Source organism: Ambystoma mexicanum, chromosome 1q (genome assembly GCF_040938575.1).
Source record: "Ambystoma mexicanum isolate Mex_15411 chromosome 1q, UKY_AmexF1_1, whole genome shotgun sequence".
Lineage (NCBI taxonomy): Eukaryota > Metazoa > Chordata > Amphibia > Caudata > Ambystomatidae > Ambystoma > Ambystoma mexicanum.
Window position 1 is genome coordinate 207981584 of NC_090922.1, and position 15830 is coordinate 207997413.

Here is a 15830-nt window from a genome sequence, read left to right on the forward strand (position 1 = left end):
AGCTCTCCATCTGCAAACATTTCAGGCAAATGCACTCACCATTCTAGCTGTTGACTGAGTGCTTGTGCATGGGTGCGTGGGACAACGGGTTGCTGTCACTGCCAGGTCCCGAGAGGACCCTCCTTCTCTTCCTCTTCTTCTTCCTCTTCTTCCTTCTTCTTCCTCTTCTTCTTCTTCCTCTTCTTCCTTCTCTTCCTCTTCTTCTTCCTTCTTTCTCTTCTTCTTCCTCTTCTTCCTCTTCTTCTTCTTGCTTCTCTTCCTCTTCTTCTTCCTTCTCTTCCTCTTCCTCTTCCTTCTTTTTCTTCTTCTTGCTTCTCTTCCTCTTCCTGCTTCTCTTTCTCTTCTTCTTCCTGCTTCTCTTCCTCTTCTTCTTCCTTCTTCTTTCTCTTCTTCTTCCTCTTCTTCCTTTTCTTCTTGCTTCTCTTCCTCTTCCTCTTTTTCTTCTTCTTGCTTCTCTTCCCCTTCTTCCTTTTCTTCTTCTTCCTCCTTTTTCCCCTTTTTCCCCTTTTTCCCCTTTCTTCTTCTTTTTCCTCTTTCTTCTTCTTTTTCCTCTTTCTTCTTCTTTTTCCTCTTCTTCTTTTTCTTCTTCTTGCTTTTCTTCTTCTTCCTTCTTGCTTCTCTTCCCCTTCTTCTTCCTCTTCTTCTTCCTTCTCTTCTCCCTCCTCTTCTTCTTCTTCCTTCTCTTCCTCTTCTTCTTCCTTTTCTTCTTCCTTCTCTTCCTCTTCGTCTTCCTTCTTTTTCTTCTTCTTCTTCTTCCTGCTTCTTTCTCTTCTTCTTCTTCTTGCTTCTCTTCCCCTTCTTCTTTCTCTTCTTCTTGCTTCTCTTCCTCTTCCTCTTTTTCTTCTTCTTGCTTCTCTTCCCCTTCTTCCTTCTCTTCTTCTTGCTTCTCTTCCTCTTTCTCTTCTTCTTGCTTCTCTTCCTCTTCCTCTTTTTCTTCTTCTTGCTTCTCTTCCCCTTCTTCCTTCTCTTCTTCTTCCTTCTCTTCCTCTTTATCTTCTTCTTGCTTCTCTTCCTCTTCCTCTTTTTCTTCTTCTTGCGTTCTCTTCCTCTTCCTTCTTTTTCTTCTTCTTGCGTTCTCTTCCTCTTCCTGCTTCTCTTCCTCTTCTTCTTCTCCTTCTTCTTCTTCTTCTTCTTCCTCTTCTTCTTCTTCCTGCTTCTCTTCCTCTTCTTCTTCTTCTTGCTTCTCTTCCCCTTCTTCCTTTTCTTCTTCCTCTTTCTTCTTCCTTTTCTTCTTCCTTTTCTTCTTCCTTTTCTTCTTCCTTCTCTTCTTCCTCCTCTTTTTCCTCTTTCTTCTTCCGTTTCTTCTTCTCTAGATACAGTGAGAGATGCTTGCATGTCTTGGGCCACAATGGCTGAGAAGTAGAGAATGCCATTCTTATTCTCTACGTGCAAGGAAGGTGCACAAACGTCTTTCCACATTCATCCTGCCGTCACGTGTGCTGAATGGACTTGATATTGTTTGGTGGGGGTGGGGTGGGGTCTGGATGCACTTTATTAATCCATTGTACTTCATATTGCTGCACCACGTCATGCACGACCGTAGCTGAAACTAGTACTGAAGCTTAAGTGCCATCTGAGAACCAAAAAGAAGGGTGGTGCTAAAGTGCCACATAAGCCAAAAACGGGCATCCCACGGGCACTGCTGCCATTTTTCCCGCCTGTACAACGGCACCGGTGATCTAGGACTTAGGGCTGTGTGCCTGGTAGATGGTACAGATGGGCTGGGGTTTCCAGGGTTTGAAGATGGGAGTGACCGGAAAGCACTGCTACCAATGCCCTCACGGGACAGAGGCTCCCTGCAGAACTGCAGACTGAGACTAGACGTGCAGTTTTCAATAAAAGAAAAACGAAATCCACTATGATTCCTTTGGTATACCGGCCTTTCATCGTGGGATGAAAGGACGCTGGGTTTTTCACCCTTGTCATTTCAACGTGAAAACTCTTGTAAGGGGGTTAAAAAAAAATATAAAGATGGGGTGTGGGTGTTCGGGATAGTTAAATAATTAAAGGGGTTGGGGGAACCCCCCAAAAATAAAAAATAAAATTAAAAAACGAATTTTCGCGTTGAAATATCAACAGAGAAAAACCCATTGTTTCATCCCGCTATTAAATGACATGGAACCGTTCTTTTAAGCTGCGCGTCCCTCCCATCTGCCACGTTTGGTGCCTGGTGGGGTAGCCGCTTCTCAAGCACAATGCATCATGTTCTGATGGTTGGTTCTGTGCCAAGGGCACTATATAGATGGCCTTTCTCACTCTCCCACATGGAGAAGTCTGTGCCTTTCTGTCAGTGGGTATTTTAGAGACAGGGCTTTCTCTTCTGGCCACTATGGGTCAGGTCAGACTGCAGCATTACATTGTAAATTGTGGTGGGCCACTGGCACAGACGGCCTTAAACTCACAAGTAAACTCACAAATCTGGAATGTGGTTGAAGTTTTTTTATTTGGAAAAGTTCTTAGTTTGTTGCCGTGAGGTATTCTGGGTTGTGGGGAAACGTCTAAAGGGTCAATTTAGCATGTCCCTCAGGCTCGCTGGGGCCCTCTCCACCATAGCCCAGACTTCCCTGTCACCCAAGTTCAATTTACTAGAAATACGATTTACCAATCTAGTATGACCTCACTAATGTCGAAGAGTCTAAAGGCCGAAGACTTTCCTACCCAACTCCCCCAAGGACTTCTTAAGGGGTCCATATGTTGACTTCAGGCAACGCACTATCTGTGGGGATGCCAAGAAAAGTACTGAAAAACTACAAAAGATCCGAAATGTGTGTGTGCGCCTCATTTTGTGGCTACCTAATTTTGCACCCATCTGGCTTTTTTTGTTGAGGTCCATTCGCTCCCTGTGTGCTTGCGCATTCCTTTTAAAATATTCCTGTGTTTTAAGTGCTTACATGAGTCGGCTTCTCCTTTCCTCTGCTTACTCTTAATCTAGCAGAAGTTTGAGATCAGAAAACTGTCATCTCTTGGCCGTCCCACCAGGGGAGTTGCTAGGTCTGGAAAAGACCAGGGGCTAAGCTAATGTCGGGACTGTCGGGACTCGGGGCTAGCTAGTCTTTTGGCTGTAGCTCCTGAGATTCTATCCGCGGCTACAACAAAAGATCAGGGGCTATAGCCCCCTTAACCCCCCCCTAGCAACGCCCCAGCGTCCCACTTATACACTGACTCACCCGAGGCAACAAAAGGTTTTCGTTGCTGACCCAAAATTGTGGAAGGGACTCCACGCTACAGGATCTCTGGAAGTATTTAGGAAAAAAAAACTGATCTCATTGATCTTTGTCCCATGACCTCTCACACATTTCCCTCGTTGGCTTGTCTTGGCACTTTCTTTGGCATGGCACCTCTCCTAGATACATGTTTGCCTGTATGGTTCCCTCTGGATATGCACTTAACAAATGACATGCGCTCTGCCCCTCCTCTTACTCTCTGCCCCGCCCCAGAAAGGTTCAAGCCCCTGAACCAGTCACAGCAACCCACTTCAAGTTAACTTTCTGAAAACGCTGTTGTGAAAGCTCTGCATGACTCTAAAATGAACTTTTGGTGTAGAAATGTGGATGTTTCCAGGAACCAGTTTCAAATGCACATCTGTAAAATATGCCTGTATTCTGGCAAGGAAATTATGTGGGTGTGTGCATGTTCACATTTGGTGTGGTGCGTTGTGCTGTTTTTGTGGCCTGATTGAGGTGGGTGTGTGACGAACTAACTTCTGCTGTGCAGGAGTACAAGGTGAGTATTTTTTATTTCTAAGTACTCGGCCCCACACTACCACTAAACCAACTATTATCTCAATCAGTAAGTGAAACGGGCCCAGCATACTGGCACACCTCCTTCGCCTCTTAAGGAAGCGTGGGGGCAAGGGCAGGCTATACTGAGGGGGTGAGCCAGGCAAAATACATGTCAAATCTAGGTTCTAAAAAACAACACATTAATCAACCTAAAAGGATAGAAAAATACTCATGTAACGAAATATACAGAATATGCAGATTTTTGGGTGAAACGGCATTCCGGGTATTAAGACGGGTATGCAGGCAATCTTTTTTCTTTGCAGCGATGTTCAAGTATATACTCTAAAAATGGTGAAGTGGGGTCTTACATTTTACTAGGGCCTTTAAAACAAGGCCAGTCGGACGGAACCACTACAGATAACTCAGTGTTGTTGTTTGGGCTCAACAATATCAATCCGGGAGTCTGGGCTCTTTCTGAGGCATTGATTCGACATTAAATTGGTGAGCTGGTTGGCTGTGTTTAGCACCCGGTGTGGCGCGACAATGGCCTTAGCGCGAAGAAGTGTGGGACAAGTAGTTGATATTCGAGTATTCGAGTCGGCGTAGCTACCAAGTGATTCATGCGGTTCATTAGTGCAGGGAAAACCACAGGCAGCTTTCCTTCCTCTGGTGCTGTGAGGCCACATCAAGGGCCTTCAGGGAAAGGGAGTCCTACTCTTCCCAGCCAGGACATAATCCTGGTTACCAGTGTCTCGGCAGGTAGTCTCCCAAGCAGCAGGTCACTCCTTCAATTGGGTGGGTGGGAGGCGTTCTCCTTCCTTGGAAATCTTTAGCATCACCTCAGTCGCTGAGGGCTTGGTACAGTCTGTACCCCAATAAAGTTCCACTGAAATTCTTTTTCAATCCAAAGATGATTCTATTAAGGAGGAGAGGGGTTGTACCCCTTATGTAGTAGTAATGGTAAGTATTTGCCTCACAATGTCCGTTTTAGAGTGCTTTCTCTGCAGGAAGTGGGAAGGGGGCACATGAAGTAAGGGTGGCTTAAGAATTTCCATGCTCGTGGAACACCTCTACTGCTTGTACTTCTCTCCTGGGCTGCGCTCCGTTCCCCCTCTTGCCCTTTGTACATCACATCAGAGACTCGCATTATCTCCCTGGTGTGGCATCCCCACTGTGCTGGCAGGGTTTCCTTTGAAGCGGTGGTCTCCTCCTTACACTTTGGGGTTATATCCTGTCCTCTTGGGTTTGTGTCAAGCCTTCCCAGGCATAGGACAAAGGAGCTGGTGGGCTGTGCTCACCACATGCTCCGAATGATGCCTCAAGCCCAAACAGATGCACAAAAACTCTGACAGTGTTAAGAGTCACTACCAACCAGTTTGACAATAAAATGACATCAGACTGTTTTGGCAATGTAGAACTATTTCCTCAGAGGTCATCAGACATAGCTTATCTTTTTTTAACTCAAACTGCCACCAGGCCTTTGGGAATCCGTGGTTAACAAGTTAAACCTGTTTGTTTACGTCTAAAGAAATTCTGGTTTTTAGTCCAAATAAATGACCGTGTGACGTTTAGAATAACTTTGGTTCGAAGCATGCCAGTAATAAATACTTTGAGGGCACGCACGTTCCCAAAATAGTGATGAATGTTCCCTCTAATGTGTAGACTGCTATCTTGTATTTGGCCACCAAGAACAGATTAACTCTTTTAGTGAACACATCAGCTGGGACAGTTTCTAAAACTGAAGCCCCATTGCTGCTTAACATGCTGCTGGCATACTAATTACCTGTGCCCAGGAGCAAGCATACACATGTCATATATGGCTGTAAATTCAGTTATGCACCCAATGGCTGGCATGCCCATCTGGATACCAACCCACCAACGCCAGTTCATAAAACACACAGCACTCTCTGAAGGTGAGACCGCTTAAAATACAGAGTCCCTGGTCGAAGTGAGCGCGAGCGGTCGGGAGCGGTGCTCCTCTACTTTTTTAAATTACGTTTTACAGCTCCTATACTTTTATTTTAAAAAGAAACCATTCCAGAATGGTTTCGTTTTAAAATAAAACTGTAGGAAGAAGTTGAAACTTGCACTTTCAGTGCACTGCACTGAACGTTCCCTTAAAGAGCAGGTGCAAGTGTTTGGGGGTGTGTATTGTGTGTGGGAGGGGATGTGGTGGTGGGGTTTGTGAGGAGCGGGATAGGCCAGCAGGGAACATAGTTCCACTACTTCTTTTTGTACACTTCGACCACTGACTGTCTGAAAGTGCGTCCGTTTAAAACACAGAGCACCTTCTGAAAGTGCGACCGCTTAAAACACAGAGCACTGTCTGAAAGTGCGACCGCTTAAAACACAGAGCACTGTCTGAAAGTCCGACTGCTTAAAACACAGAGCACTGTCTGAAAGTGCGACCGCTTAAAACACAGAGTACTGTCTGAAAGTGCGACCGCTTAAAACACAGAGCACTGTCTGAAAGTCCGACTGCTTAAAACACAGAGCACTGTCTGAAAGTGCGACCGCTTAAAACACAGAGTACTGTCTGAAAGCGAGGCCGCTTAGCAGATCTGACTTTCATGGCAGAATCCATTTACTAGAGCTCCTTAGATTTTTTTCGAAAGAGCAATTTCCCCGTAGCAGATTGAATGCATGTGGTTTGGTGTGTGCTTTTTCATTTGTGATATTTATGGTGTAAGTGTGGTGTGTTTTTAGTTTTAAAGTACCGGTAGGAGGGGGATGACATATGAGGAGGGAACTACAATGTTGTGGTGTTTGTTTGTTCACCCTTGTTTACCCACCCATTGACTTCTGATGACCATGCTAATCCCTATGGCTATACCCACACACTATCTGCCCCTCCCCGCCCAAAACCCATCCTACTGGAATCTCTTAAACTTGCTTTATCACGGAGTAACATGACGCTTAAGCCTGGTAGTGTTCTTTCTAAGCAGCCTGCTGAGAGTTAATGGCTTAATTCCGATGTAAACAGCTACTGATGTAGTAAAAATAGCTTATCCAAGTGTGCCTTCAGCCACTTGGTTAATCTGTTCGTTGCACTGGAGCCCTGTTAAAAACAAGGACAAAGTCAGCAGTTGTGACTTGTTTATAGGTGATGGATATGTATTTGACAGGTTCTGCCATTGTATGCCTTGGTAATCGCTTACCTTTCTAGCTGTTGCATAATTATGGACATGTAGTACCATTATATCAGTGCCCAGGAAATGCCTATTCCATACCTACACAAAAGCTCAACCTGTTGGCTTTGCCATTGCTTGTTATTCCTTGTTGGTGTTTGGGTGTGGGTATGTTGTGCCCTTTAGTTTGTGTCTGTGCATGGCCACTTGATAATCTTGTTCCTATCTTGTATGAACAAAGTCTCATTGTTCCTTTCTCTTGCTCTCTCCAGGGTACTTCAGCAATGCCCATTCAGCGGACTACCACAGTGGTGGGCAATAGACATGTTCTAACATCACCGGTTGGCATCCTCCGCCTCCTGGAAGCCCTTTTCGCATGTGTGACGTTCAGTCTCGTGGTGCACAAGAATGCCTGGTATGGCCACACTGGCGGCTGGTGCATGTTCTCTTGGTGCTTCTGCTTTTCAGTCACCCTGCTCATCCTCATGGTGGAATTTGCTGGGCTACAGAACCGCATGCCCGTTTCCTGGAAGAACTTTCCCATCACCTTTGCCATGTACGCTGTCCTCATGTGCCTGTCTGCCTCCGTGATCTACCCCCTGTACTTCCTTCAAGAGAATCGTGGAGGCCGCAATGAGACCCGGGATTACCAGATTGCTGCCACAGTGTTCTCCTGCCTCACCACTCTGGCATATATTATCGAAGTCTCCATGACCCGGGCCAAGCCGGGGGAAATCACTGGCTACATGGCTACAGTCCCAGGGCTTCTGAAAGTGGTGGAGACCTTCATTGCCTGCATCATCTTTGTCTTTATCAGCGATCCTGTCTCCTATGACAGCTATGATGCCCTGAAGTGGTGCCTGGCCGTCTACTGCATATGTTTCATCCTCTCAGTGGTAGTGATCATACTGTGCGTCGGCGAGTGCACTGGTTGGCTGCCCTGTGCCTTCAACAAGTTCCTGAGTGGCTACACCTTGCTGGCCGTTCTGATGTACGCTTCAGCGACCATCATCTGGCCGATCTTCAAGTTTGACTCGAAGTACCATGGCGAACCACGCAGGCCGTCCTCGTGCCGGAGCTATGGGCATACCCCATGCTATTGGGACAAGCTGGTGGCTATTGCAGTGCTCACCGCCTTAAACTTTATTGTCTATCTGATTGATCTGGTCTACTCTGCTAGGTTGATATTCATCAAGGTTTAACAGCTTCAGCTTTTGGGACTCTTTATGTGCCCACCAGCCTGCCTTCCCTCCCCCTGCTCCCCTTGGTCCGACCCAAGCAGTCACCCCTTGCCAAACTCCACCCCCCCCTCCATTATTCTTTGCTTTCCTGCCTGCTGTCACCCTCTTCCTGCCTGTTTGCTGTTCATTAGTACCGACACTACTCTGGGTACCCAGAGTGGTGCAACACCCTTCCACCAGAAGACCCATCGGAATGCACTTGATTTCATAGACCGCCCAGGTGCTTCAGCAGCGGTGTAGCTGGATGGGGAGCTCTTGTTTGACTAGAGACCAGAGTCTGTGCAACTTCTAGACAAAATAGGAATCAACTTAATCCTCTTTAAAACATCAGAATAATCTCCCGAGCCCGCCCCAGAGCACCCCCTACATTGTTACCAAGCTGTGGCTCTAGCAGCTATGGGTGCTTGTGATGAAACTGCTCTAGCATGGGCGGTGAAAGGGCTTTTTCTCCTTATAGTTTGGGCATGGTCTACAGATGATCTCAAATCATCCTATTTCCAGCTGTTGCTCTGGAGGTAGGGTGATCAGATGACGGCTTCTCACTAAGAGATGTTTTTTCCAGCCTTAAGCTTTGCATTTACAAATCCTTGTATTGGGTGGCTCAGACCAGTTATTTTCCCCCGAATGCCCCAGTGACATGGAGTCACCTGGACACTCTCAGTCGAGTGTCTGGTTAAGCTTTCACATCACGTTCCCTATTGATGGTTTTAGCTTTAAAGTGTTCCTTCTGAATTTGACGCCTCAGGTTTCAGGTGAGATCCCATCCTTGGCACTCTGTATTGCCTTGTTTTTGTTAACCTATCTTGACCTAGAAGACTGGCAGGCCTTACTCGTCCGTTCATTTCACACTCACACCAACGACTCTTAAATATGGGTTTTTGCATTCAAGTTAAGAAAAAGGTATCCTTGATTACAGCAGATCTTATTTTTTCTGTTTTTTTTTTTAGAAAACACTAGGTAATTCGTGAGAATTTAGTTGCCCGGTTTCAAATGAGCTCTGAACATTTCATAAATAGGGCTGCAGTGTCCTTCTTCGAATTTGTTATTCCAAACACATTGCTAGTTTCTCACTGGTGCTACCCAGGGGTATTCCCCCTCTGTGGTCCAATGGGTTAAATTGCCAGTTGGGTCTAGTTTCACTTCATTGAGGGGCTGTGCCCCATTGGTAATCTTTAGGTCCACACTCCACAAAAGATGCTTATTGAATTTGTCCGTCTTCATTGTTCAATCGCTGATAAGGCTCCGCCTCTTCGTGCCATGGTGAGTAGGGAAAGGTTGTGCTTCTGACATGCCATCCAGCTGGACAACAACATTCCACAAACATCTATTCACCTCAAGATCCGTTTCTTAACTCAAGATAGCTGGCATTGCCAAAGAAAGCAAGCTGTATTTCCGTAAAATAATACACTCCTTTCAGTGTTTTTAACTTATTTTGTTATAGCAGTATTTTGTTACAGTAGGCTTAGTGGACTTTATTTGTTGTAGGTGGCATGCCTAGCTTGAGGCCGGGTAGCATATTTCATTTTTTTTATCTACTGCCTAAAGCAACCTTTTTGCTGCCAGAAGAAGTTGCTCTCGTTCTGTTGTCTTGCTTTAGTCTTCTCATCCTATTAGCCCCTCTGTCTCAGTCTTTTTCTTTCGCTCAGTCTCGCCATTTCTCCTCTCCCTCCTCCACCGCTTCTGTGTATCATTCAACATCCTTACCTATTTTGCTCTCCTTTAGGCCCCCTTTGACCCTCCTTCAGGTTCGAACTGGGGCATAAAATTGGCTCGGACACTACTGAAAAGTGGCCAAGAGTTGCAAATGGCAATCAATTCCTTTTGTGACACACTATTTGAGGATTACAGAATATTCATTCAGTAACACTGGCCAAAACTACTAGCCGCATGGTGAAGTAACTTATCAACTGGCCCACACGGGCCAGAAAAGTGCCCCACTTTGACCCCAAAGAACTGGCCCACAATAGCATTTTGCGTTTTTGGTTCGGGCATTGCCCTATTGGCCAGTCCGAGCCTGCCCTCCTGTATATTCTGCTAGTCCCATATATTTACATTGGAAGTTCAAGTATGACAATCGCCTTGATGCCCAGCGTTCACAGGTCATGTCTAATACCCCCCAAGGTCGGACTTTTCCAGCTCCATTACATTTCGGTGAACCATGAGCTGGCACTTTTGCGAGTCCCATGAGCAATGATGTGTGCCTTTTAAGACATTTGTTTTGCCAATCTAGCCGGTGAAAATCAACCCACAACATGTTTCATCCATGGAATAATTTGGAGCAGTTATCAGGAAACCTTGTGTTTATTTTTTTATTTTTTGTTTAAAAAAATAAAACATTTATGCTTGCTCACATCTGCACAGGTCCGCTGGTTGACCTATACACAGTAGCTTCGTATTGTATAAAGTGTATAATTTTCAGCTACTTTCCTGGAGTATAGTTGGAATATTTTACATGTACATTTTTTTACCGTAGCTTTTTAAAGATTTTTTTTATATATAAAATGAAGTGACTTTGTATATTCCTGAATTCATTCACTTTTTTTCTAGCTATAATTTGTTCGACTTCCAGATACGATCTTGCAGATATATGAATATATACAATTGTGATCTTACTGTAGTCTTGTTCCTTTTTTCCATGTTGTACCCCCTTTGTATTTGTAATTTCTTTTACTTCCAGACACGATAAAGTATATATATATATGTACACAATCCTTGTGTGTGTGTGTGTGTTTTTTTTTTTTTTTTTTTTTTTTTGTGTATTGGTTAATTCATTGGTTTTGTTCGATTCACTGACTGGGTGGGAGGGCTACAAAAAAATCACTTGGGCAAATAGAAGCTTGTTGATGGCAAACCATGATTATACGCCACTCAGTTTGTATTAAATGTACATCGGGACATCTGCTTCCAAATGTGAGATGTTTAGACACATACATTGGTAGCTGGCTGGGCACTTGGACTGCAGTCAGGGCCTGATCACAAGTTGGGCGGTAGCTCTTAAATGCAGTGCTAATGATGTTACTGCCTCATTTAAGGGGCTGCCCAATCTCGAGTCTGGCGGTGTTTACCCCCGCTCAAAGTTGGGGTAAAGACGCCAGAAAATTCCCATTTTCGGTGCAATTACCGACAGCAGTATTACTGCGCTGCAATTGCACCAAAAATGTCCCCATGGGGTCCAATGGATCCCATGGGGAATGGGGACTAACTGCACCCAACCCGTGATCCTGCGGTAATACCGCGAGATGGGTGGGCACTAACGCAAATAAGGTTGGGGTCCATCTTGTGATCAGGCCCTAACAATGTTATTGGGCATTGTTTTCAACCATTTCGAGCAGATCCCCAACATTGGCCCACAGAGATCTTTATCCGGATAAGGTACCAATTGTGCCCTAGATTTATGTATGAGTTTGGCATTGCACCACTGTTTTTATTCTGTGAACAATTGTGAACACACAGAAGTACGGGAGGCAGGATAGGCTTCTTGATTACACTTTTATTTAATAACGAGTTCCCCAACCAGGTTTTTTCACCCTCTCAGGATCTCAGTAGTCCTTCTCTTTAAAAAAAAATGGGTTATTGGGGCATACGCCTGCCTCTCTTGTTGATCCGCATAGGCCCACCAGTTCTCTAGCTTCTGGTCGCTCAGTCGGCTGGCCGGAGAGAAAACAAGAGCAACAACCCTGTTTCAGAGCCTGCACTTCCTTTTGTAGCACGACAGCTAGCATCCCACCAATCAGAGGGAGACTCATTGGGTGGGTCCCAGGCCAGTACGTTAGTGGATGCACCGCCCCCTGTCATGGCCGCCATTCGTTCGGACCTGGTTACCAAGACCCCATTGTGTGCTGGAAAGGACGGGTCCGTACATGCCATGAGTGCGGCGTGGGAACACAGTGAAATCCAAAGAGGAAAAACGGTAAGGATGTGTCCGCTCTCTCATATTGCGCCTCACGACTCCATGAAGGCAGTCCTGTGGACCTGGTAATGAGCCTCTTCCTGGCGCACCATCACAGGGTCCCGGGGTGGACACTGCATCGGGATTACAAGAAACAGAGGGAAGGTGATTGTAGGCAGTGTACGGCACTGCTGCGCAGGGGCACCCCCGATAACTGAATGGGCTGACCTTCACAACCATGTACAGTAAAAGACTGTTCAACCAGCATCATTAGGGAGCCCCCTAAACCTGGTTAAGTAAATATGCCTGATAACCGAATGTCTGTTATCCAGTTTGCAGAGAGTTGGAAAACTGAGCAAAAAAAACCAACAAAGTTTGGCTTATCAGACTGGGAAACTTTATCTGGTATTTTTGTTTTTATTGGAATCGTTGCAGTATATACATTTCTGGCTACTAATATGCTGTAAAGCTTGTGCAGCATTCAGTTTGGATGAGACAGAAGCCCACCTTTGGTCAAGTTCACTTCCCACCCCTTTAATAGTTTGGAAGAAGATTCCATTCTACAGCTTTTTTGTTGCTACTATAGAAGATGAAGTGGGATTCCCTGTGCCTTCCAAAAACGTGTCTTATGTTCTGCCATCAAATGCTTTTTAAAATGGACATGGAGCCCCAGACCCAGCCTGTTGACTTATGTGCACTAGAAGATATGGTGAGGGGCTAATGTGTTCATTACATTATAAATGACCAACTAGTGGGCAGACACAGGGACTGGCATCAGTCTGTTTTTCTAGGAAGCAGCCTTCCTGTTGGCCTTAGACTGATAGTGGGTAAATGGACCATCGTTTTCAAAGGTGCAGCCTATAGGAGACCTAAACATGAAGCGACTCCAACTTTAATTTTTATCTCATTATATTTGAGGGGAGTGTCCAGAGATGTCACAGCCCTTTTGACAGTGGTTGGCCGGGCAGCTCCTTGCCTAGCTGCCATGGGTGTCTCACAGACCTATATCCTGAGATGTGCCGAGTGGTATTGGGAGGTTTGGAAATAAAGTGCTCTTTTCTGCTAGCTGCACTTCTTAAACTCAGGCGAACACCTTTTGTGCGCTCATGTATGTACGTTTCTTTTTCGATAGCACAGCCGTCTTGCTTTTGGAGGCCGAAAAAAACGGTATATTGGCATAAAACATACACCAAACACCCCGAAAACCAAAAGTGTCCCCGACACTTTAACATTAGCTGTTGTGATTACCCAACTCTCTAGTGCTCGGTTTATTGACATTAAGGACGAGGATCTGAGTCGGCCCTGCCTGGAGGTGAACCTGAGTGCTGCAGGTTGCGCGTGGATCGCTGCATCTGCAGCTGCACTGTTCTCACAGAGCGGTTTCTTTGACGATCAGCGGAGCCCAGCAAACCCGTCTTGAAAAAGAAGCCACTTAGCGTCTTCCAGGGAGATTGGCGAGGTTTTAGGTGCTGTTGGGGCACATCCCTCCATTATGCATCCTCTTGCCCCTAACACAATCCCTCCATTTCATGGATGCTCTCTTGTAAAACTTTGTGAAGCTATTCTTGTGGTTGGCAGCTTTTTCAGTTACATCCTTGGAGTTCAGGTACCTCCAAAATGTTCTGTAGGGGAATACACGTTGCCACGTTCTGGTTATGCAGTTTCTTTTTTCTTTCCTGCCAGTCTATCAACACAGTACATGTGTATACCTTTGAGTCCCTTCCTTTTATACTCCACATCCGGGATCAGGAGTGGACCATTTTCCATTAAAAAATGAGTCTGTTTAGGACTGAACACATGCATGATTTATTCCACTGTAGCCCCATGTTTATCCACCAAAATCTCCCTCCAATCGGTGTTTCCCCTCCACAGTCACAGGGACGTTTTCATATCTGCTCCTCTTTAGTGCAATGGGTGCATCATTTTTTCTTACCCTAGGGTATGACCTATAAATGGACCGTGTCTCAAAGGGTTCTGGAGCCTAACCTACTACATTGTTCCCAGTGACCTAATGCTAAATAAGACCGGACCTTCCCAAATAAGCCCCCAAGCACCTTAACCTACATCCTACTCCTGGTGCTATGCATATGAGCTCTGGGTCCTATGGTACAGGTTAAGGGCACGGCTGGATACAGGCCTCCATGAAAGAAAGGGAGAAGGAGAGACTGACAAACACCAAAAATGCAACAGAGCAAATCTTAACAGTTGTTGACAATTGCGACAACGTTGAATGCCACCAGGTGATCCAATAGACAACTTTGTAGAGCAAGTCGGACGAACCAATCAATTACCCCCATTCCAGGCAACCCATGAGGGCTGGCCCTCAGAGATTCTATGAAAATACAGCATTAACCCCAGTCTTCAAATCCGCCTGGGAAACCGGGAATGCATTAAACCTCCTCTCTTTTAAAGGAACGATAAATGAACATTGGCATAAGGAAGCCAGTCTTCCTAACCCTCTATTCCTATTGTCCATTTTGGATGGTGGGAAGTATGGGTCATCTATCTGTAACTTAATGGAACTACTGTAGAGGAGCAGGTGGATGCCTCTCCTCTGGTCCCCTCCATGAGTAGCAGATGAAGAGCTGCAATTGGGAACCCATGCATGAATCTATGCAACATTCCTATACTGCGTGAAGTGTATGAAAGATGATATGCGCTCAGGCAGCCATTCAGAATATACCCTCACGTAGAGGCAGGAGAAGAATGCTTCTATCTCACAACGGAGCTCCCAATGTGTCCAATATCAATTCCATCCAAGACCCCAGGGGATCTAGAGAATCTTAAAAAAATAACAGACCCTCCATTCGCTAACTATACATAAATCTTTTTAATACAATTCAATAAGAAGAGATACTGTACGTCCAATATTCATACAAAATTATAAAAATACATCCATGAAACATACAAACAAGGAATGTTTGCATATGTAAATAACCATAAAAACAAACATTGTCACAACATACAATGTCACAAATAAGCGTATATAATTCTTAACAATGATTTATGAATGCGCTAGTGGTGGTAGCCCAACTTGTACAAGTTTCTGTCCTTTCGGCTTAAATGCCCGACATTCATCAGGGTCAATTGGAACATCATAGGTTTAACAACTAAAGGATTATTTATCCCTGGTTGACACATGTATGTGTCATATTTTTTATCCCTATTAGGGAAGTCTTCCAAGGAACCAGGGTGAAAGAATCAACCAGGGATTAATTTTTGCTGTTATTTTATATCTATCAGTTTAAACATGCAGAAAGCTTTATAGAAACATTACACCCGCTACACGTGTGCACTTTCAACTTGTTCCCCTACGTTCGTCTTCCTTTACTTATTCTTAATAAATGTATCTCTGAGGCACAAAAAAATTGCAATGCATTCCCTACATGGATCAATGGACATCCGATTAGTTGGGTCACTTATGCCGATGACGTGGTTTTCATTGACTACACTCAAATTGGGTTGAAACGCCTATTAACAAATTTAAGCACTTGCCTGCATTCGATCAGTATGGAAATCAATGTCGACAAATCAAAGATCATCGCCTTTGGGCTTCAACTCGGCGGCAGAGGGAAACATTTCAAATGGACAGTGGATCGACAAGTTCTTGCAAGAACTGATATCATCAGATACCTCGGATGTTCAATAAATCAATCGGATAATGGAATTGGACCGAAGATCTGAAGTCCAAAATGAATACTCTTGCGCAACTAGGTGTCAAACTGCATGGTGAATTTGGCAAATTCACTCTTATGCCTGTGATACTGTTTGACCGCCAAAAGGTGGTGGCGGCGGCGGCGGCGGCGGCATCCACTTTTGGTAGTGAAGCAGGTCTTAACATAGATTTCTC

General features: G+C 45.1%; 1 protein-coding gene across 2 annotated transcripts in view; it reads left to right on the top strand.

Annotated features, from left to right (window-relative positions):
* Positions 1-10800, top strand: part of MYADM (myeloid associated differentiation marker) — a 90889-nt gene extending 80089 nt beyond the window's left edge. For both annotated transcript variants that reach the window (XM_069637359.1, XM_069637364.1), the window contains exon 2: positions 7123-10800. In XM_069637359.1, coding sequence (XP_069493460.1) covers positions 7135-8052 — 918 coding nt within the window. In that variant the 5' untranslated portion in view covers positions 7123-7134 and the 3' untranslated portion in view covers positions 8053-10800. The remainder of the gene's footprint in view (positions 1-7122) is intronic.
* Positions 10801-15830: the final 5030 nt, after the last annotated feature.